A 23,136-nucleotide genomic window follows, 5' to 3' on the forward strand; every position below is an offset into this window, starting at 1 on the left:
CTGTCCTTCCCTTGCCTCCTAACCATCTGCAATTGCTGTCTATCTCTGTCAGTCTTGGCAGAGCCCTGCTACAATTTTAAAAATGTTAAGCGATTTCTGCCACAACATAGTTGTAATGTTTTAATGCTGTTTCTTGTATTCACCTTCCTTTGGCTGCGACTTCACAGCCCCACAAATACTGGGGCTCTGCCCTTCCCTTGCCTCCTAACCATCCCCACATTCAATGTCTCTCTCTCACTCCTGGTACAGCCCTGCACCAATATTGCAAACGTCCAGCGATTACTCCCACACCATAGGTGTAAGGGCTTAATGCTGTTGCTGGGCCTCACCTTCCCTTGGTTGTGCCTTCACAGCCCCACAAACACTTGCACCCTGCCCTTCCCTTGTCCCCCATCCATGCCCACACTCTCTCTCTCTCTCACTCTCAGCAGAGCTCTGCTCCAGTTTTGTCAATGTCCAGTGATTTCTCCCACACCATATGTGTAAGGGCTTAATGCTGTTGCTGGTGCTCTCCTTCCCTTCGTTGAGCCTTCACAGCCCCACAAACGCTTGGACTCTTGTCTTCCCTTGCGTCCTAACCATTCCATAATTCTTCCTCTATCTCTTTCACTGTTCGCAGAGCCATGCTCCAATATTGCAAACGTCCAGTGATTTTTCGCACAACATATTTATAAAGACTTAATCCTATTGCTGGTCTTCAGCTTCCATTGGCTGAACCTTCACAGACCCACAAAAATTCATGCTCTGTCCTTTCTTGCATCCTAACCCAATCTCTCTCACTTGTCAGATCCTTGCTCCAATTTTAAAAACATCCAGCGTTTTCTTCCCCAACACAGTGGTAACGGTTTAATATTGGTGCTAGTCCTCACCTTCCCTTGGTTGATCCTTCACATCCCCCAAGCAATGGCACTCTTCTCTTCCCTTGCCTCCTAACCATCCCATATTTCTCCTTCTATCTCTCTTACTCTTCACAGAGCCATGCTCAAATATTGCAAACCTCCAGCGATTTCTCACACAACATATTTGTAATGGTTTAATACTATTGCTGGTCTTCAGCATCCCAACCATCCCCACATTCTTTCTCTCTCACTCTCAGCTGAGCCCTACTCTCATATTGGAAATGTCCAGCAATTTCTCCCAGACCATAGCTTTAAGGAATTAATACTCTTGTTTCTCCTCACCTTCCCCTGGCTGCGACTTCACAGCCTGACAAACTCTCAGACTCTGCCCTTCCTTTGCCTCCTAACTATCCCCAATCTCTCTCTCATTCTTGACAGAGACATGCTCCAATAATACAAAAGTCCAGCGACTTCTCCCACACTAGAGGTATAAGTTATTAATGCTCTTGCCGCTCTTCAGCTTTCCTTAGGTGAGCCTTCACAGCCCCAAAAAGAGTGGGGCTCTGCCCTTCCCTTGTTGTCTAACCATCCCCACATTCTCACTCTTGCTCAGTCTCAGCAGAGCCCTACTACAATATTGCAAACATTTAGCAATTTCTCCCACTGCGAAACTCTGAGCACTGCTCTGCTGACAGTGAGCATGAGACACATTTTTGGGACCTTTAGGAGGCAAGGCAAGCACAGAATCCCAGTGTCTGTGGGGCTGTGAAAGCGCAATCAAGGGAAGGTGAGGAGTAGCAACAGCATTAAGCCCTTACTCCTATGGTGTGGGAGAAATCTCTGGCCATTTGAAAACTGGCAGCAGGGCTCTGCAGGCAGTGAGCATGAGAGAGACAATTTTGGCATCGTTAGGAGGCAAGGCAAGCACAGATTCCCAGTCTGTGTGGGGCTGTGAAAGCAAAGCTGATGGAAGGTAAAGACCAGCATGAGCATTAAGCCCTTACACCTATGGTGTGGGAGAAATTGCTGGACATTGGGAAAATTGGACCAGGGCTCTGTGGAGAGTGAGCATGAGGGAGAAAGTGGTGGGACCAGAAGGAAGGAAAAGCAAGCACAGACCCCCAGTGTTTGTGGGGCTGAGAGTTCACAGCACCACATACACCGGGACTCTGCCCTTCCCTTGCCTCCTAATCATGCCTTCATTCGCTCTCCCTCTCTCACTCTTGGCAGAACCCTGCTCCAGTTTTGCCATTGTCCAGCGATTTCTCCCACACCACAGTTGTAATGGCTCAATGCTGTTGCTGCTCCTCAGCATCCCTTGTATGAGCATTCACAGCCCCACAAACACTCAAGCTCTGCACTTCCCTTGCCTCCTAGGCACCCCCAATTTTTCTCTCTCTCTGTAAGTCTTCACAGAGCACTGCTCCAAAACTGCAAATGTCCAACGATTTCTCCCACACCATACGTGTAAGACCTTAATGCTGTTGCTGTCGCTTGCCTTCCCTTGGCTCTGGAAACAGCAAGCATGAGTGTTGGCACCGTTTGGAGGCAAGGCAAGCACAGAGCCCTAGTTTTTATTGGCCTGTGAAAGCGCAGGCACAGGAAGGCTTGAGCAGTAAAAGCATTGAGCTCTTTACAGTTGTACAGGCAAGGGAAGGGCAGAGTCCCACTGTTTGTTGGGCTGTGAAGGTACAGGCAAGGGAAGCTCAGGAGAAGCAACATCATGAAGAGCTTGCACCTATGGTGTGGGAGAAATTGCTGGGTGTTTGAAATATTGGAACAGGCCTGAGCCAAGAGTGAGAGAGAGAATGTGGGGATGGTTAAGAGGCAAGGGAAGGGCAGAGCCCAAGTGTTTGTGGGGCTGTGAAGGCTCAGCCACGGGAAGGTGAGGAGCAGCAACAGCACGAAGCGCTTACACGTATGGTGTGGGAGAAGTCGATGGGTGTTTGGAATATTGGAATAGGGCTGAGCCAGGAGTGAGAGAGAGAATGTCGGCATGGTTAAGAAACAATGGAAGGACAGAGCCCAAGTGTCTGTTGGGCTTTGAGGGCTCAGACAAGGGAAGGTGAGGAGCAGCAAGAGCATAAAGCCCTTACACCTATGGTGTGGGAGAAATCATCACATATATGCAATATTTTAGCATGGCTGTGCCAAGAGTGAGACAGAGAGAGAGAATGTGCAGATGGTTAGGAGGCAAGGGAAGGGCGGAGTGGATGTGTTTTTTTGACTGTGAAAGCTCAGCCAAGGGAAGCTGAGGAGCAGAAAGTACATGAAGCCCTTACACCTATGGTGTGGGAGTAATTGCTAGAAGTTTGCAATATTGCAACAGGGCTATGCTGAGAGTGAGAGAGAAAGAGAATGTGGGGATGGTTAGGAGGCAAGGGGAGGGCAGAGTCCAAGTGTTTGTTGGGCTGTGATGGATCAGCCAAGGAATGGTGAGGAGCAGCAAGAGCATTAAGCCCTTACACCTATGGTGTGGGAGTAATCACTTGACGTTTGCAATAGTGGAGCAGGACTCTGCCAAGAGTGAGAGAAGGAGACAGAATTTGGGGGTGGTTAGGAGGCAAGGGAAGGGCAGAGCTCCAGTATTTGTAGGGCTGTGAAGTCACAGTGAAGGGAAGGTGAGGAGGAGCAAGAGCATTAAGCTGTCACTCTTGGCAGAGCCCTGCTGCAATTTTGCAAATGTCTAGTGATTTCTCCCACACTGTAGGTGTACAGGCTTAATGGTCTTCCTGCTCCTCACCTTCCCTTGGCTGCACCTTCACATCCCAAAAACCACTGGGGGTCTGCCATTGCCTTTCCTCCTAACCATCCCCACATTTTCTCTCTCTCCCTAACTCTTGGCAGACCCCTGCTCCAATACTGCATATGTTCAGCTATTTCTCCCACACCATGGGTGTAAGTGTTTAGTGCTCTTCCTGCTCCTTGGCTTCCCTTTACTGAGCCTTCACAGCCTCACAAACACTGGGGCTCTGCCCTTCTGTTGCCTTCCAACCATCCCCAATTTCTCTCTCTCTCTCACTCTTGGCAGAACGCTGTTCCAATATTGCAAATGTGCAGCGATTTCTGCCTCACCATAGGTGTAAAGTCTTAATGGTCTTGCTGCTCCTCACCTTCCCTTGGCTGAACTTTCACAGCCACACAAACACTGGTACTCTGCTCTTCCCTTGCCTCCTAACTATTCCAAATTTCTCCCTCTCTCTCTCTCTCTCCCCTCTTTGTAGTGCTCTGCTGCAATATTGCAAACAACCTGAGATTTCTCCCACAACATAGCTGTAAGGGCTTAATGGTCTTGTTGATCCTCACCTTCCCTTCATTGAGCCTTCACAGCCCCACAAACACTGGGACTCTGCCCCTCCCTTGCCTTCCAAGCATCCCCAGATTGTCTCTCTCTGACTCTTGGCAAAGCCCTGCTCCAATATTGCAAACGTCCAGTGATTTCTCCCACACCAGAGGTGTAAGAAATTAATGCTGCTGCTGGTCCTCACCTTCCCATGGTTGGACCTTCACAGTCCTTCAAACACTGGAACTCTGCCATTCCCTTGATTCCTAACCATCCCCAAATACTCTCTTTCTATGTCACTCTTGGAATATCCCTGCTACAAGTTTTCAAGTGTCCAGTCATTTCTCCCACACCATAGGAATATGGGCTTAATGCTCTTGCTGCTCTTTACCTTCCATTGGCTGAATCTTAACAGCCCCACAAAGACTAGGACTCTGCCCTTCCCGTGCATCCTAACCATCCCCAAATTCACTCCCTCTCTCACTCTTGGCAGATCCTTGCTCCAAGTTTGCCAATATCCAGCGATTTCTCCCACACGATATGTATAAGGTATTAATCCTCTTGCTGCTCCTCACCTACAACTCGATGAGCCTTCACAGCCCCACAAACACTTGGACTCTGCCCTTCCCTTGCCTCCTAACCATCCCCACATTCTCTCTCTCTCTCTCTCACTCCTGGCAGAGCCCTGATCCAATATTACAAACCTCCAGCAATTTCTCCCACACCATAGTTGTAAGGGCTTAATGCTCTTGCTGATCCTCACTATCCCTTGGCTGAGCCATCACAGCCCCACAAACACTGGCTCTCTGCCCTTCACTTGCCTCCTAACCACCCCCAGTTTCTCTCTCTCAGTCTCAACAGACACCCTGCTCCAATATTGCAAACGTGCAGTGATTACTCTCACATCATAACTGTAAGGGCTTAATGTTGTTTCTGCTCATTACCTTCCCTTGGCTTAGCCTTCACAGCCCCAGAAACACTGGGGCTCTGCCCTTCCCTTGTGTCCCAACCATCCCCATATTCTCTCTCTCTCTCTCACTCCTGTCAGAGCCCTTCTCCAATATTGCAAATGTCCAGCAACTTCTCCTCCACCATAGGTGTAAGGGCTTAATGCCTTGGTCCTCCACAGCTTCCCTTCGCTAAGCCTTCACAGACCCACAAAGACTGGGAGTCTGCCCTTCCCTTACCTCCTAACCATCACCACTCTCTCTCTCTTCCCCCCCCCCCCCCATTCCTGGCAGAGCCCTGCTTCAATATAGCCAATGTCCAGTGACTTCTCCCACACCATAGTTGTAAAGATTTAATGCTGTTGCTGCTGCTCTCCTTCCCTTGGTTGAGCCTTCACAGCCACACAAACACTGGCACTCTGCTCTTCCTTTGCCTCCTAACTATCCCAAATTTCTCCCTCTATCTCTCTAAATCTTTGCAGAGCCCTGCTCCAATATTGCAAACGTCCAGAGATTTCTCCCACAACACAGCTGTAATGGTTTAATCCTGTTGCTGGTCCTCAGCTTCCCTTGGCTGAGCCTTCACAGCCCCACAGACACTGGCACTCTGCCCTTCCCTTGACTTCTAACCATCACCACATTGGCTCTCTCTCTGTAACTGCTGGCAGAGCCATGCTCCAATATTGCAAATGTCCAGCGTTTTCTTGCACAACATAGGTGTAATGGTTAATGCTCTTGCTGCTCCTCAGCTTCCCTTGGATGAGCTTTCACAGCCCCACAAATACGGGGGCTCTTCCCTTCCCTTGTCTCTAACCATCCTCACATTCCCTCTCACTATCTCTCTCTCACTCTTGGCACAGCCATGCTCCAGTTTTGCCAATGTCCAGCGATTTGTCCCATGTCATAGGTGTTAAGAGCTTAATGCTCTTGCTGGTCCTCACCTTCCTTGGCTGAGCCTTCACAGCCCCACAAATAATGGGGCTCTGCTGTTCCCTTGCCTCCTAACCATCCCCAGTTTCTCTCTCTCTCTCTCTCACTCTTGGCAGAGCCCTGCTCTGATATTGCCAATGTCCAGTGACTTTCCTGCACCACAGGTATAAGGGCTTAGAGCTCTTGCTTCTCGTCACCTTCCCTTGCTTTAGCCTTCACAGCCCCACTAACACTGGGGTCTACCCTTCCCTTGCCTCCCAACCATCCCCACATTCATTCTCTCTCTCTCACTCTTGGCAGATCCCTGCTCCAGTTTTACCAATGTCCAGCGACTTCTCCCACACCATACATGTAAGGGCTTAATGCTCTTGCTGCTCCTCACCTTCCCTTGACTGAGCGTTCACAGCCCCACAAAAATTCGGGCTCTGCCCTTCCCTTGCTTCCTAACAATCCCCACATTTGCAGAACTCTGCTGAGAGTGAGCATGAGGGAGAGAGTGTTGGGAATGTTATGAGACAAGGGAAGTGCAGAGCCCCAGTGTTTGTGGGGCTGTGAAAGCGCTGGCAAGGGAAGGTGAGGAGCAGTAAAAGCATTAAGTCCTTAGACCTATGGTGTGGGAGAAAACGCTGGATGTTTGGAAATTCGGAGCAGGACTCTGCTAAGAGTGAGCATGAGGGAGAAAGAGTTAGGACCAGAAGGAAGGCAAGCACAGAGCCCCAGTGCTTGTGGGTCTGTGAAAGCGCAGCTGAGCAAAGCTTAGGACAAGCAACAGCATAAAGCCCATACCCCTATGGTGTGGAAGAAATCGCTGGACATTTGGAAAATTGGAGCAGGGCTCTGCTGAGAGTGAGCATGAGGGAGTAATATTTTGCACCATTTGGAGGCAAGGCAAGCACAGAGCGTGAGTTTTTGGTGGGCTGTGAAAGCACAGGCACGGGAAGTTGTCCTGGTTTCGGCTGGAATAGAGTTAATTTTCTTCCTAGTAGCTGGCATAGTGCTGTGTTTTGGATTTAGTATGAGAAGAATGCTGATAACACACCGATGTTTTAGTTGTTGCTGCGTACTGCTTATGCTAGTCAAGCACTTTTCAGCTTCCAATGATCTGCCAGGTGCACAAGAAACTGGGAGGGGGCACAGCCAGAATAGTTGATCCAAACTGGCCCAAGGGCTATTCGATACCATATGATGTCATGCTCAGTATAGAAACTGGGGGGGTTGGCCGGGGAGCAGCGATCACTGCTCGGGGACTGTCTGGGTATTGGTTGGCGGGTGGTGAGCAATTGCATTGTGCATCACTTGCTTTGTATATATTATTGTTATTATTGTATTGTTACTACTACTACTACTATTTTACTTTATTTTCTTTCAACTAGTAAACTGTTCTTATGTCAACCCAGGAGTGTTTCTCACTCTTACTCCTCTGATTCGCTCCCCCATCGCACTGGGGCAGGGGGAGTGAGCAAGTGGCTGCATGGTGCTTAATTGCTGGCTGGGGCTAATCCACGACACTCCCTCATGCTCGCTCTCAGCAGAGTCCTGCTCCGATTTTCCAAATGTCCAGCAATTTCTCCCACACCATAGGGGTAAGGGCTTAATGCTGTTGCTGCTACTCACCTTCCCTTGGGTGCTCCTTCACATCCACACACTCGGACTGTGTGCTTGCCTTGACCACTAATGGTTCCAACACTGTCTAACTCATGCTCACTCTCGCCAGAGACCAGCTCTGAGTTTTCAAATGTCGAGCTATTTCTCGCACACCATAGGTGTAAGGGCTTGATGCTGTTGGCTTGCCCTCTGCACCCAGCCCTGCAAGGCCATGTGCTGGGAGAAGCCCTTCTGGGCTGCTCATCCCCTGCTGAAATCGAGCATCTCTGTCCAGAGGGACACGTCCCTGTGAGAGCCCAGGGCGCCCTGGGCTCGTGCTGGACGGATGCTCACTGGGCCCGGGTCTGCATGTGGTGGGGCCAGGCTCTGTGCCCTGAGCCCCATGAGGCAGGGAGCAGGGCCGCTCACCCATGCCCTCTCTGCTCCGGCAGATCTGCAAGACCTTGCCACTCCCCAAGCTGCTGAAGAACACAAAGTACAGGATCGTGCGGCTGCAGGCGCTTGGCCCATCAGTGCTGGTGGGTGCTGGTGGTGAAGGAGCCTCCCAGCCTCCAGCCTGCTCCTGCTGGGGACGTGCCCAGGGGCCCCATCACTCCATGGCTCTCCCCCAGTGTTGGGAGAGGGCAGGGCTGCCAAGACCCCAGCCCCAAGTCTCTGCTTGGCTGGCCAGGGCAGGGCCTGCCTGCGTGCACTTTTCTGCTTGGCTTTTGGCTTAGGATGTGCCACCTCGTTCTGGAGTCTGCAGAGGCATCTGCCAGTAGTGTGGATGTGCGGGTGGAGGTGGAGCTGGGTGGTGAGATGGAAATGCATACAGAGGTGGAAATGGAGACAGATCCACCAGCAGCAGGACAGGCACATGCCCCCTGTCCACCGCCCACAGTCAGGCTGGGTCGCCTGCTGCCAGCCTGGGGCCGGGGCTGGGGCCGGGGCTGGGGCTGGGGCGGGTGGGCCCTGCTGCAGGGACACGGCGCCTGCTCCCCTCGTCCTGGCAGCACAACCGCCACCACCGCGCTGCCCTGAGCACCCGTCCGCTTTGGCAAGGGAGGGATTTCTTGGGGCCAGGCAACCCAAGCCTAAGCCTAAGCCCAGATGGGGCTTAGCACTGGCAGCAGATTCCCATTCTCCCCAGCATGAGCCCAGTGCTGTGGCAAACCTAATGCCTCATCAGGATGAACCCGAACCTGAAGCAGCTGCTGGTGCTGAGCCAGCTTGGGACCTCGCAGCTATGCCTGGCAAGGTGCTGCTCATTAGCCGAAGGGTGGTGACGCTTGCTTTTCTTCCAGGGCTGACGGAGATGCTGGGCTTGGCGGAGCTGGAGGGGACGTTCCAAGAGGAAGATTTGCAGCTTCTTGTGTTGAAGCACCTTTCTGTAAATAAAGATTTTTTTTTGTGTTTGTTCAGACCCAAGCTCTCTGTCTTAGCCTTGCATTTGCTTTGGGCACATGTGGCATTTGCAGAGTTGTGGTTTCCACTTGCTGTGGGTTCCTGCGGCTGGAGGCGGGATCAATTGGATCTAAAAGATGTTTCCAGAGCATTAGGAGGTCACCAGGAGGTGTGAATGGCTCAGACTGCAGGGCTGGGGACTGGGGTTTGTAGTTTGGGAGATGAGGAGATGAGAAGCTCACCAAAGGATATATGAGAGCTCCTGTAAGTAACAAATGGCTTCTGCCTACTGAATCGATAATGGTATTGGCTGTGAAGCGGGAGGGAGCCCGAGAGGATCCAAGTTTCTGCAGAATTGGGTAGAAAAGGGAAATGCACAGTTGCCCAGTAGCAGACCAAGTGTTACAGGGGAAATGGGTGAATGATAGGGGAACCAACATCATTGAACCCTGCTGATAATGGACCTGGTGGAAATGCAACTCTCCCTGCACAAGCACACACCATCCTGCTTGTAAACCAGAGGTGGCTGGACAGGACAGCCTGGGGTCAGCCAGTCTGATAGCCAGTGCCACAAGAGATCCTTATCTCAAAGGGTGCTCAGGTTAATTCTCTGATCCAGGGAGATATGTGATTGTTTTGGGGTTTTCCTCCCCTAAGGAGCTGGGACATTCTGGGGTCCTTAAAAGATCATGCTCTTAGGAATAACAACAACCCGGGGGCAGGTGACGGTTTTGGTGCCACCACTGAATCCCTCACCAGCGAAGGGGTAAGATAAGGTACAGACCCCACCCAGACCACTGCAGAGCTGGGGACACCAGGCTCATCCAGCAAAGCAGCAGGAACTTTGCTTTATAAATTTCAGTTTCTAGTGATCCTGCTCTAAACTGGCTGGTCAGCCCCCACTGACTGAGAGGAGGTTTTTAAGGCTGAAGAAGGTGGGGTTGCTCAAACTCCTGCAAAACTGCAGAGTGTGCTAATTCCTGGGTTTATTGTTCCCCTGGCACTAGAGACCAAGAAGGGGACCCATTTTACTGGATGAATAACGCAGAAAATGTGGGCAGCCCTACAGGTAGACCCGAAGTGTCCTTGTGCCCATCACACCCAATCCCCTGTGGCCATAGAGAGGGAAAATTCCCGATGTTAAAATGAAAGTGGTAAAAACCTGTAGAGAAACTGGCCTCACATATCTGGATGTGCTCCCTCCCCCAGTGATGGAGATGAGAAGCAGTGTGAATAGAAAACATGGGCTGTTACCTCATGAGACTTTCCTGGGCAGCCCCAGGTGACCATCTGACACAGCACCTGAGCTCCCATGAGGTCAACCTGAACAGCAACAGAGAATGCTTTCCTGAAATAGTGCCAGGTATCGATGAAATGCAGAAGGCCTTTCCACACGCAGCTGGAAGAAGCTTTACCAGAGCCCACCGCTTGATGTCTGTCCCCCCCCCAAAAAACAATGAGCCTGGGTCTCCATGAAGGTGTGACAGTGCAAACCGCCCTTCGGCTGCACTGGAAGGGACCTGACCAGGCACTGGGAACTCCTGATACTGCAGCCATGGGCAAGGGCTGCTCACCTGGACCCACGCTGCCCAACGTCAAAGTGTCCCACCATCTTCAGAGCCAACGCAGAGGGCATCACCTGTCACAGCAGGGCTGGATGGTCTGCAGGAGCTGCTTGGGATCAAACTTCACCAGAAGGACGAGTTCCAGCCCTGCAAATAGACTGTGATGACCCTGCTGGTATCACCTGAACCTGTCGAGTGCTTTTAGGAGTTGCTCTGGGGTTTTGCCTTTGGGGTTATGGTACAACTGTGGTCATCTACTAATCCGTGAGAACTGTTATATGATAAGACCTTAAGGAATGGAGGATGATGAGGGGTATGTGGGCCAAGGGCCAGAAGGTGCCGCCTGGTGGTTGGGCTGGCACTTGTACATGAGGATGGCTTAGGTTTTCCCCATTTGCATTTCCATACATGCAAACCTCTTTAGGAAGGACGGGCACAACTTGCCCCAGCGTCCCAAAGAAAGTCTGCAATGCCAGACTGGCTTCCCGCAGTTTCAATGAGCATTCCTCCTCTGGCTGGGGCATCAGGATTAGCAAGGGCTGTCAGAATTAGATCTGCTGCCACAGCAGAGATGGGCAACGCTATTCCAGCCTTACAGCTGGAGGGAAAACAAGCAGCCCGGGTAGCCCTGCAAAACAGAATGCCCTTAAATGATGTGCTCAGCACTCAAGAAAGGTCCATGGGCACGGGTCAGCACCACTTGCTGTCCAGAAGCAGACCGAGAGCAGAGGATAGAAAGGGTCGTCCATGAAGTATGAGATAAACTTCAGCTACTGCATGAGAGAGCTGGAGAAAAACCTTTCCGAGGGGTGTGGATGGCTGCCAGGCATGACAGGATGGTTAGGAAGAACCGCTTAAAGCTGCATCGAAGTATTATTTGTTGGGAATATTAACTTTGGTGGGTATGTATGTATCAAGCTGCCCTGTGCATTATTGGGGGTTGCCTCCATCCCCTGCTGCACAGCTGGCACCTGAGCTCCCGTGTCACAGGTATGATGTCATGGCCCATGTTCCAGCTGCAACTGCCAGTGCCCTAGGATGAGCAAATCACAGCCCTTCTCCCCTGCTCCACCCTTTGGTGCCTTGGACACGCAACCCAGCCCTTCTCTCCTCTGCCAGTGCCTTGGTCCCCATCTTGGTGCTGCCACCTGGGTGGCATCATGAAGGCCCAGAGGAAGAGGACGCTTGTGCTGTCAGAGGTACAGTCCCGCTCCACGGAGGGGTGCCCCCCCACACTGCCCAGGCAGGCTGGAGCAGGTACCGCGGGGATGGCGCGGGGTGGGGTCCCTGCTCTGGGGAGCTCAGGGGCCCGGGATCTTGGCTTATGCTCTCCAGCCACCCCTGCAATGCCATGGGCTGGGAGAAGCCCTTCTGGGCTGCTCATCCCCTGCTGAAATCGAGCATCTCTGCCCGGAGGGACATGTCCCTGTGGGAGCCCAGGGCACCCCAGGCTCGTGCTGGAGTGATGCTCACTGGGAGCAGCTGGGTCCTGCCCAGAGCCTGAGCTGGTGCCTCCTCTGCTCTTTTCCAGGCTGGAGCCATAGGAGCTCAGCCCTGCCCGCTGAGCAGTATGGAGCAGAAAAGCCACCTGCGCAGAGTAAGGAGCTTCGGGGTGCAGAGGCAGGCATGGGGCTGGAGTCTGCGTGAGGTGGGGCCGGGCTCTGTGCCTGGGGCTGGGGCGAGTGGGCCCTGCTGCAGGGACAAGGTGCCCACTCCTCTCATCCTGGCAGCACAACCACCACCACCTCACTGCCCTGAGCTCCTGTCCATTTTGGGAACCAGCAGGGTTCATGGGCTGCTGGAGAGTACTGTCCCTAACAGCAAAGCTGTCACCAGCAAATGGCAAGCTCTGAAGTGACCGACCCCTGCAGCGATGCCATCAAAGCCACCAGGTATCCTTCTGCTCACCTTCCTGCTGGAGGAAACGAAAAAGGACTCATGGGGCAAGAGCCAGGATCAGGCCGTAAAGGTGCAAAATCCCAGCTAATCCCCTGAAGGCTATGACAACATTGGGAATGGCTTGGGCCAGGATCAAGGGAGGTGGTTTTGTAGCTGTGGGTGCTGATGTTTAAGTACACACGTACACATGCTGTCGTGGTTTAGCCCCAGCCAGCAATTAAGCACCACGCAGCCCACAACTTGCTCACTCCCCCTACCCCAATGGGATGGGGGAGAGAATCGGAGGAGTAAGAGTGAGAAACACTCCTGGGTTGACATAAGAACAGTTTAATAATTGAAATAAAGTAAAATGGTAATGATAATAATAACAATATAATAATGATAATAATAATAATAATATACAAAGCAAGTAATGCACAATGCAATTGCTCGCCACCCACCGACCAATACCCAGACAGTCCCCGAGCAGCAACTGCTGCTCCCCGGCCAACCCCCCCAGTGTCTATACTGAGCATGACACCATATGGTATCGAATAGCCCTTGGGCCAGTTTGGATCAACTATTCTGGCTGTGCCCCCTCCCAGTTTCTTGTGCACCTGGCAGATCATTGGAAGCTGAAAAGTGCTTGACTAGCATAAGCAGTACGCAGCAACAACTAAAACATCGGTGTGTTATCAGCATTCTTCTCATACTAAATCCAAAACACAGCACTATGCCAGCTACTAGGAAGAAAATTAACTCTATTCCAGCCAAAACCAGGACACACGCTCAGGGTTTTGCTTCACGTCCTATGTTGCTTTATCCTGTGCCATTATAAGAGATTAAACCCAAAGGAAAGCAATCCTTGCCCTGCCCGGATTCCTACTGCTGGCAGCAGCACCGGCTCCTGTTCCCCACTCAGGGTGACACACGGAGTGGCCAGCGCAGCCTGCGGGGCTGAGAGTGTGGGGGGATTTCAGGAAAGGGTGCTGGTGAAGGAGTGCCATAGGGTCCGTGGGTGCAGGGTCCCAGGATGTGGGTGCAGGGTGTGGAGAGCCATAGGTGCTGGCAGAATCCCGAGCAGATGCAGTGCTCTGAGGTCCAGGAGTGCAGAGTCCAGGGAGTCATGGGGTGTGATGGGGCCGAGGGTGTGGGGTGCAGGGGCCGGGGTTGCAGGGTGCAGGCACGGGGCTGTCCTCGGGCACTCATTAGCCGCGGCCCAGCCTCCTCCTTAATTAGCCACGGCCAAAGCAGCTCATTAGTGGCGGCCCGGGTTATGCCCCCTCCCCATGGAGGCGGGCGGGAGTGGGTGGGGAGTGCTGCCAGCCCTTGGGGTTACAGGCAGCGGTAAGGGCAGCAGCGGAGCAGGAGCCTGAGTCCGAGTCCGAGTCCGGGCGGAGCCGGCGGCGGGATGGGACAGCGGCGGGGCACGGCTGTGCTGCTCGTCACCCTGGGTAGGGCTGCCCGGGCGGGGATTTGGCTGGGGGTGCCCAGGCGGGGGTTTGGGGTGCCCAGGCTGGGAAGGGGCCTCTTCCCAGGTGGCCTCTGGGGTGTCCAGGAGGGGGCGATGCGGGGTCCCCTCCCTCCTTCCTGGGTCGGTGGGTCCCGGTGGCTCCCTGGTGGGTCTCGGCTGCCGGTGCTGAGCTGGCCGTGCCGCGCCCGCCTGTTCCTGTCCTCCGCCCCGGGCCGTGGGTGCTGGCGCTGGCTGCCCCGGCACGGCCTCCCTGCCCTGGCAGAGGGGCTCTTTCAGGCTCTCTGCAGATGCAGGCAGGGCTGGACACAGGCAAGGGACGGTGCAAGGCTCCTGTGCGTCCTGCATGGAAGGGGGAGCTCACTGTGCCCAGGTGGCACTGGCACTGTAGTGGCCAAGGGCTGCCCACGTCACCCTGGGAGGGGGGTGGGCTCTGTCCCCAAAGGTCTGGGTGCTCACAGGAACCCCCTTGGTGGCTGGCAGGACAGCTGGCTGGGCTGCTCGCATCGGGCACTGCCTGTGGCAACGTTTACCAAGGCTTGTCGGACTGCGTCCTCAAGCTGGGGGAAAGCATGACCATGTATGAAGAGGCAGATGGCATCGAGCTGCAGGGGTTACACCGAGTCTGTGGGTGAGTACGTCCCGCGTGCTGGGACCCCTGCTTGTCCCACCCCATGGGGCTGGTCCCTGGAGGAGGGCGGGTTGGCTGGTTATCTGTGGTGCACAGCCAGCGTGTCTTTTTGGCAGATGCCAGGTGTCGCTGTCTGAACTCTTCTTCTGTTCTCCTGGATCCTGCTGTACATGCACATGTGCTCCCCACCTTGCTCTGATTTCAGACAGACCTGGTGAGCTCCATGCATCCATCTGTCTGCTACATGGCTCCAGCTGGAGTTTGCATCCCTGGCCCTTAGCAATAGCTCCAGCCCCCAGGACTCTACTGTAACACCCTGCACACCCGCAGCAGGGAGGAACAGGGCTGGTGGTGGGACCCAACTCCCTTTGCCCCCTGGGAAAGGCTCCCCTGGACACCCAGGTTTCACACAGTGACTTGTGTATGTCCAGGCTGTCCTGAAGGCCAGTGCTGCATGAGGCAGCCTGCAATTGGCCTCGAGTTAATTCCTGCTGCTCAAACTAAGCCTTCTCCCTCCCTGCTGAGACCCTTCGTCCTTCTGGCTGAGTTTTCCCCCCCGCTGGTTTTCATGAGTTTGTAGCAAGTGCTGCGAGATGATGGTGTTGGGAGGATGTTAACTTTAGCAGAACTGAAATAATAGTAAAAGAGTTGGGTAACAAGGGGTAGTGTTGGGTAGGTTTGGGGAGAGGTCTGCTTAAAAAGCAAATGAGCAGAAGCGGTCAGGTGGGGCAGTGAAAGGTGGAAATAAAATGTTTGTGGAGATAAATGGAGGCAGCTGTGTGTCCCCAGCAGTGAGTTGTGGGGAGTGAAAAGGAGTTACAAGGAAACACAAGACAGTGATTAAGGGAAAACCCATGTGTCTTGGGGTGGAGTAAACCTGCCAGGGCAATGAGGAGGGCTGAGTGTCCCGCAGGTCAGGCTTTCCAAGCTGCTGAAAACCACCCTGGGAGAGAAAGGCATTGCTCTTAGGGGTGGGGTGGAGGCTCTGGGACCTGCTCCACAGCACTGACACAGCTGGCTGACATCTGTAGGGGCTGTGGCAGGGCCAGGGGCATCTGGGACACTGGTGCAGGCAGGTTGGGCTCTGAGCAAGCCAGGATGAGGAGCTGGTGCTGCTGCAAAGGTGAGCAGAGCGTCCCCAGCCCTCCCACCTGCCCCAGCTGAAATATCTTAACTTTGGTTGTTGCCAGAAGTGGAAAACACTTTAACAAAACTATTTTGCTCAAGGAGAACAGAAAACTAACTAGCCCACATTTTTAAATTTTTGGTTTTTTTCTTTGTGCATTCCCCTGCCAGCAAATATGCTGATGGCAGGTTGGCTGTGACTTGCTCTTTCTTCTCCCTTCTCCACAGGACAGCCTAGCTCAGGATGGAAATCCTCTCTGGGATGTAGCTGAAAGCTGGGTTGAAATGGGAACTGCTCTGCTTTGGGCTGTAATATATACTCTTTTGAACATGTGGCTTCTTGGTATCAGAAAAAAAAACGAGCACACAGCCCAGTATGTGTTGTGGTTGACTGCCAGAGGAGTGATTCCTCTGCTGAAACTCACATGAAATGTGTGAGATAAGGTTTTTCTTACAGGTTCTGGGGCACTAACAGCAAAGAACAGGTCCTGGGATCTTCCCTACCGGCAGGGCTGGGGCTCTGCACCTTCAAGAACGTGCTAGCTTCTCCTGCCGGTCCTGGTGCACAGCTAGCTGTGCTTGCTGTGGCTGGAGGAAAAAGGTGATGATGTCCCAGCTTCCTGCCAGGAGATATTTCTGAATTATTGGCCTTTAACCCTTAGCTTTCTCTGCTGCCGTCTGCTTTCCTCATGCTGTGGTCACCTCTCCAAGACCACAGGTGAGGGATGGATATGGAGCTGGGAGCCAGCATGGGACTGGCTGCATCTCAGTTCTGCATGCACAGTGCAGCCCCAGAGCTGGCCTGCCTGCCTGAGTAGATGGAGGCTGTGAAGGGTGAAACATTGGGAACTGCCATTCAGGCTGAAAGCAGAACCAGGCAGGAGCTGTCATCCCCCAGCTGTCCTTTGCCTGAAGGCATGGGCCAGGTTTAACCCTCACCTGGCAGAACTGCCTTCTGCTGCTGCTGCAGCTTGGGAGCTAGTGTGGGAGGTTACCTGGGTTGGCACCAGCTTTTCTCATTATCTGGGGACATTTATTCTGCCACAGTGACTCGGTTTAATGAACTCCCTCACAGCTGGTGTTCTGACATAAGCCCTGGTAGGAAAACTAAGTAGAGTGCTCAGGTCTGTGTGCCTGTGCAAGATGTCGTCTCCAGCACAGGGCACTTGGACAAAACCAAACCACCCCCTTCCCATGCGCAGGGTCCCTGCTTGCCAGCTGGACTGCTTCTCCTTCCTGAGGCATGGCATGTGTGCCTGGTGTCCTGGTGGGGACAGGGAAGGTGGCAGAGCAATTGCTTCTGTCCTCTAGGCAGTCTCCAGCTTGCAGTTAAATTATGGTCTGGAGGTGGTGCCCAGCCCCAGCTAAGGCGGGGACAGCAAAACTGAGGTGGAGGGGAAGGAAGGGCAGGAGGATGGCTCAGGGTGTGAGTTGCTTGGTGCTGCGAGCTTGGCAGAGGCTGGGGAGCTGGCTGGGACCCAGAGGGATGCTGTCCATGGCTGATCCCTGCCTTGCCCTGGCATCGGGTGCCAGGGCATGGTGTTGCTCCAAAGAAGCTGCAATATGAAATGCTTTTGCAAAGCTCTTTGCAGGTAAAAGAAACTCTCTTTGAAAGAAGTTATGGGGGGAAAGTTAGCAGCAAGCATGGCATAGAACCTTACCTGTCCCTTGGGGAAGCTTTTCTTTTGGAGAGAAACCACTTCCAGAGGAGAGGATGGCTCGTGGCATTTGCTGAGACTTTCAAGCTCCTGCTGGTTTATTTTGTGGGTTTGTACCTACAAAATGGAGACCTCACCTGTGAATTCAGCTGTGTCGGGACTTACAGACATGCTAGTGTGCACACAGCAGCCTGCCAGCTGTGGGTGCCCTCCCCGTCACAGAGCAGCACCTACAGGAGCTTTTGGGGAGTCCGGTACACAGTCTAATCCTCCCATGCTTAGCAGCCAAAAAAAAACCTCAGGCGGGGTGCCTGTTCTGGTCCTCCCCATACCACATGGTGGGACGTGGCCCAGCCTGGTACCTGCTGTCCTTGTCCCTGGACAGGTGGAGCCCACCCCTCCCCGCTCAGCTTGACACCTGTGGGCAGGGAGGTCATTGGAAACAGCTCAAAACCAGCTTCTTCAGAGCCACTGCACTTCACCAAAGGTAAGGAAGGAGCTCAGGGAGGGGATAAAGCCTTGGCAGGCTGGATACTGCTCTGGATATATACAGCAGCAGGATTATCCGGCATGGCTCTGGCTCCAGCCTGCTGGACTGGTATGGTGGTGTCCACTGTGCCCCTCCTGGGAGAGTCCTCTTGGGAACCGTGGTTTTCAGCCCCATTTCTGCCAGGGTTTTTCCCTGCCTGGTTCTAGCTCTGGATCTGAAAAAAACCAAAAAAACCACCCCCCCCAAAAAAAAAAACCCAAACCAACCCAACCCATCCAAGTTGCCATCCCCAGGGGAGACAACCAGCTGCTTCAGTGAGCAGCTCCCGGTTTATTCCTGGAGGACCATGGGTTATCTTTGCCTGTCTTGTTTTTCCCTGGTGCTCCCCAGGAGCCTCTTTCCATTGAACAGCTTCTCCTTGCACAGGGTAATACCCAGCAGATAAATGTCTAGTGAGAACATACTGAATAACTCCTCCTGCCTCTGCCCATACCTTAGTTATAAAGCTGCGACAGTCTGTGGGAGATGTCATCCTCCTTGCTTTGTGCTCACATTTTGCCCTTGACTCAGCTTGGAGAAAGCTGTGAATGAAACATGCTGGGCCTTTGTTTGCAGCCCATTTTAGATACTTGGGGTACTTGATGCCAAAGGGAAATGTTTGTTGATGGAAAATAATAGATTTTATTGACTTCTGGGGCGGGGGGGAAGCATTAAATAATCTCAGTGTGTTTTGAGGTTTGGAGTTTTAGCCAAGATGCTCTGGGTGATGAAGGAGGGAATGACAAAATACCAAGGTTGTTGCTGCTCGAAGGGTGGGCTCAGGGCAGCAAGGCTCTGCCCGGCTCCTTGGTGTTGTGCTACTGCAAAAGGACTGATGGTGTGGTGTCTCCCCTGGCTGCAGGTACTGGGATGAATTTCACACATGTGCTCTGATGGCGCTCTGGGAGTGCCAGAAGGAAGCAACAGCTGTCTGGGAGATGCTGAGAAGGGAGTCTCGAAAAATCAAATTTCAAGGCAGCTTGTTTGACCTCTGCAGCCCCAGCATGGCCCAAAGCTTTGCCTGGACCCACGTTCCCAACATTTCTGTCCTCAACATCCTCCTCATCATCACTTGGCTGAACTTATAAACTGCAGCTCTGTAAGTATCACAACGAAGGTGGTGGCAGCATGTGCCATGGCATCTTTCTGATCTTTTTTCCAAACCTTTGAGGAATACACTGTGCAGTGCTCAGCGAACACTTGCCGCCATCCTGCGCCCATGAGACTTGGAAGAGCTTGGCAACATCTCCTGGGTTTTGCTATTTCTGTGTAATTTGGGATAATGCCCTTCTGCCTCAAGGCACAGATGCAGATCTGGCTGACTGCAGAATTTGGGAACTTGTAGATACAGGGCAGAGGATTTGGGGAAAATGATAAATTGGTCGTGAATGCTGGATTCTTTTGCATTCTTGTATGGCTACTGGAAGGAAACCTGTTTACTTTGCTGACTCTTTCCTCTAGATTTTTGATTTGAACACTGAAAACAATATGGGCATTTTCACCACTGATTTGTGAGGTGCAGGGGATGGTGTATATCCTTCAAAGGCAGAAAGGAGTCCTTACTGCCCTGTACTGGCCTTTTTTCTTTGAGGACATGGTGAAACCCCTGCTGAAGAATAATCATAGGTGCATGACTTCTCTTGCACACATCTGGATTCCTGAGTGACTCCCATGTTATGTGCAATCCCCTTTTCTAAGGGAATAGAGGGCAAAAATATTTGGGGGTAGAGGGAGTGTCAAGCTAGCAGGACAAAAAGGATTTATAGCAACTCTCTTGCTTTAAAGCTTTCCCCAGGGTAGCTGTGAGCAGCTCTGTGGGTGGCAGTGTGTAATTCCAGAGTATTAAAGTTTGTTGTAGAGCCTACAGCATGGAAAAAGTTATTTGTCCTGGTTCTTGTTTGATAGCACAGTGTTTTCTTGTCGCCTTTGCAGCTCAGAGTGTTGTTAGTTTTGCAGCTTCAGTACAAGCATGAAAGTATTTGCAATAGAGAGGTGCTTGCAAGTGATTTCTGGCTGTGTTAGAAAAACACAACATTATTGGGCAGCACAAGGCAGTTCTGTGTTTTAAGGATGCTAATGTAGCTGTGTGCCCTGCCTGGCTGCGCAGGGCCATAGGAGCCATGGTGACCCACTGTGGGTCTGCAACCTGTTCCTGTGAGGGTCTCAGGCCAGTTCCTTGCTAAGAGGAAGTACAGTGAGTCCTGATGGCACTCTCTACTGCTTCTAATGCATTTTCCATGTGGTACTGCCACTCTGGAATGGGGAAGGAGCTGGTTTTCATCATAGTCTGAATCAGGGCTCAACAGCTGGATGTGGTGGTGAGCTCCATGTTCAAATTATGGGACCCAGCTGTCTTTCATCAGATATGAAATTTCTGTGTTTAACTAGCAGGGTATTTCAGCCTGACTTTCCTAGATGTGTCACACATCACTTTGGCTATTTTCACAGATTGTTTGGCCCCTTACCAGGGCACTTGCTTTGTCTTCAGTAGGGGCAGGCAGCTGCTAACAGTGAAGGACAGTCCTGTGCAGAACTGGGTAAGCTTTGTGGCTCCCCATGGTCCTGAGAAACGTTGAACAAGGACCTCGCACTGGTGGTTTGAGTGCTGCCTGCTGTGGGAGTGAGCACAGCAGTAGATACCAACAGCTGTAAATGGAACAGGAGGTTCTGAAATTGTGTCCCCAAACCTGAAAATGTGATTTACGGTTTGAGCAGTGGATCTGGGGCCCTGCTAGCCCCAGAGATCCTACTGGATGCATTACAGGGATGTGGGCAAGCTTCTTCTACAGCAAAGGATCGATTTACCAACAGTTGTGGTGGGCTTTTTAATGATGGGTCATGCTGCTCTCCTCTGGCATTCACATGTTATTCCTCTTACCTTCCCTATCACTTAACACTCAGCTCCTGCAGCAGCAGGAGGGAACGAATAAATTGAGGCAAATTCCAAGAAATAAATCAGGGAGAAGCAGCTGGTGTTCAGACAGCACTTCAGTGCGAGGCACCCAGGCTTTCTACAGAGTTGTTACTTATGTACTCTGCATCTCGGGCACAAAGCGTTAAGATATGCAGTGGAGAAAGGGTAAACCAGAGCACTGCAGAACCTGGAGTGAACCACTCGGCTGCTTCAGTTTTTCTTCTTATTCTGCTCCAACAGCAGCATATGCTGTTTGAGCCTGTTCCCCTCTCCCCATTCTCTCTTCTCCTGCCTGTGGCCTGTAGCTGGGGAAAGCTGAAGCAGGTGGGTATCATGTACAACAAAGGCTGGAGTCTTGGATCCAAATCCTGTATGTGCCCTTTGTTTAGAATAGGTGTTTAATGCCTTTAGAAAAACAAATAAGCACAATCCTCAAAACAAATAAGCACAGTCCCCCAAAATCCCACAACCCTTAGCTTCTCTTTGGATTTGGCATCTCCCTCTCTGTTAAAATTTTCTACTTTTAAACAGCTTTGGGGAAGGGGAATGTAAAAAGTCTCAGCAGAGATCTCCAAGAAGTCTTCTTTTTGCAAAACCATGGATGTAAAGGCTAGCTGACACTACCACTGTCTCTAAGAAGAGCAGGTGTTGGGGAGAATTTTCCCTGGAAGCAAATCCCTCAACTCTATTGCACACAAAACCCCAAAATTCATTAAGAAACAAAGACCATCTGCCACCATTCAGGTATGGAGCAGCAATTTTTTTTTTTTTTAAAGCCAAAGGCAGTCCTAAATCTGACTGAAAACATGTGAGTGAAAATTAGGTCTCACAGTATGGGAGTGATGAGTTTTAGAGGTTCCCTCCTCAACCAGTATTTTATTTTTAGCAGAACTTCCCCTATGACTAGGCCAATTAGAGTAATTTCCTTTTTTTTTAAAGAAAAGGTAATATACAGATTCAGTCCTCAAAGGCAAAGTAAGCAGACTTTCAGAAAGAATTTCTAATCCTACAGCACACTTCATGCTGATGCAGTGCAGCTTGTTGGATGTCCCACAGCCTCAGTGTTAAATCCACATTTGTCAAGGGTTGGTCTTGTGGCCTTGCTCCAAGGGTCTCCAGACACAAAGCTGTACCAGATTTCACCGCCCCCGCAAGGGAGGCTGCTGAAGCAGCTACTTTCTGAATACGAGATAAGCTGTAATGAGGCAAGTGTTCCTTGGTCCCAATTTTTCATCCCTGTTCTTACAGGGGAACAAAGATAGCACCTCTTTAATATGGTCTCACAGCAACACTGGGATCAGTTGCCCATTCTCCTTTAAGAAATGGGATGAATGTGGCTCTCCATCTGGTCTCTCGTATTGACTGTAATTAGTCTTCTAGCTCACATTTGCCTTAAGACCACCCCTGCAGAACACAGGAGTTCATGCTGCACGTTGGTGTGGTGTTAAGCCTTGAATTAAACCTGCAAAATTTCTCTGTGCAGGACTGGAATGTTCTTTCTCAAGAATAGCAACAAAAAGCAGGACAGGACAAAATGACCCTGAAAGGGTCTTAAAATACAACTGATAGCAAGCCAGTGTTTGTCAGCCCTGAGGCAGAGCATGCCTTCTGCTCTGCACCCTGATCCCAATCACAGCACACTCACTGCTCTTTTCTGAAGGAGATACTGGCACCTACAAGAAGACCAGTTTGTATCGAGGCTGAAGGTGACTGGAAGGTAGGCAAGTATCCCTATATATGAGGAACAAGCAGATTTTGAGAAGGGATAAACTGTCTTGCTGCCTGCACAACAGAGTTGCAGGGGAAGCCCTAGGAAATGACCTCTGGGCAGCCCTCCAGCAAGCGTTGGCTCCTGCCCAGAAAAAAACTTGCGTAAACTTTTCCCTCTGAAAGACTGCTGCTGTTCTAAAACTGTGCTTAAAGGGGTTTTGGTCAGGAAGAGGTTCTGGTGAAATTTCTGATGAAATCTCAGAATATAAAAAGTTCTAAGCAAATGTAACTGACAAGCCTCCTCTGTGGCAGACCTGCCAAGTATTTAAAATATCAGGATGTTATCCTGCCTCAATTTACAGTATCTGAATATGTGAGCAGGAATTGAAATACAACTCCCCCAGTAACAAAAGTCAAAAGAGCAGCTTCAAAGGGTTTATCAATTTCTGCATCTCAAATCATCCCACTGCTTTTCAACAAGCTGAATTAGCAAATAATTTATGCAAATTAACACTTACAAATATTAACATACAAAGGAGAGTTACTGCAACAAGATGCTACACACAGGAGAAAAATCTGTCTTTAGAACTGGCTTTGCCCTTATTTGGGATTGCAAAAACTGGCCATCCCTCAGTGGACACCAGGCAGGATGCAGGTCTGCTTGTCTG

The 23,136-nt window shown here is 51.6% G+C and overlaps 1 protein-coding gene across 1 annotated transcript; it reads left to right on the plus strand.

Moving 5' to 3' along the window:
* Positions 1-13,841: 13,841 nt before the first annotated feature.
* On the plus strand, positions 13,842-18,932 carry LOC104029609 (neuritin-like). Its single transcript, XM_075721019.1, has 3 exons — positions 13,842-13,884; positions 14,385-14,532; positions 18,707-18,932. The coding sequence occupies exons 1-3, from the start codon at positions 13,842-13,844 to the stop codon at positions 18,930-18,932; spliced, it is 417 nt and encodes a 138-aa protein (XP_075577134.1).
* The last annotated feature ends 4,204 nt before the right edge of the window (positions 18,933-23,136 follow it).

This window comes from Pelecanus crispus, chromosome 14, assembly GCF_030463565.1.
Source record: "Pelecanus crispus isolate bPelCri1 chromosome 14, bPelCri1.pri, whole genome shotgun sequence".
Taxonomy (NCBI): domain Eukaryota; kingdom Metazoa; phylum Chordata; class Aves; order Pelecaniformes; family Pelecanidae; genus Pelecanus; species Pelecanus crispus.

Coding starts and splice junctions, on each gene's coding strand:
- LOC104029609 (XM_075721019.1), top strand. CDS start 13,842: ATGGGACAGCGGCGGGGCACGGCTGTGCTGCTCGTCACCCTGG. Junction 13,885..14,384: donor TGTGCTGCTCGTCACCCTGG/GTAGGGCTGCCC, acceptor GGTGGCTGGCAG/GACAGCTGGCTGGGCTGCTC. Junction 14,533..18,706: donor GGGTTACACCGAGTCTGTGG/GTGAGTACGTCC, acceptor CCCTGGCTGCAG/GTACTGGGATGAATTTCACA.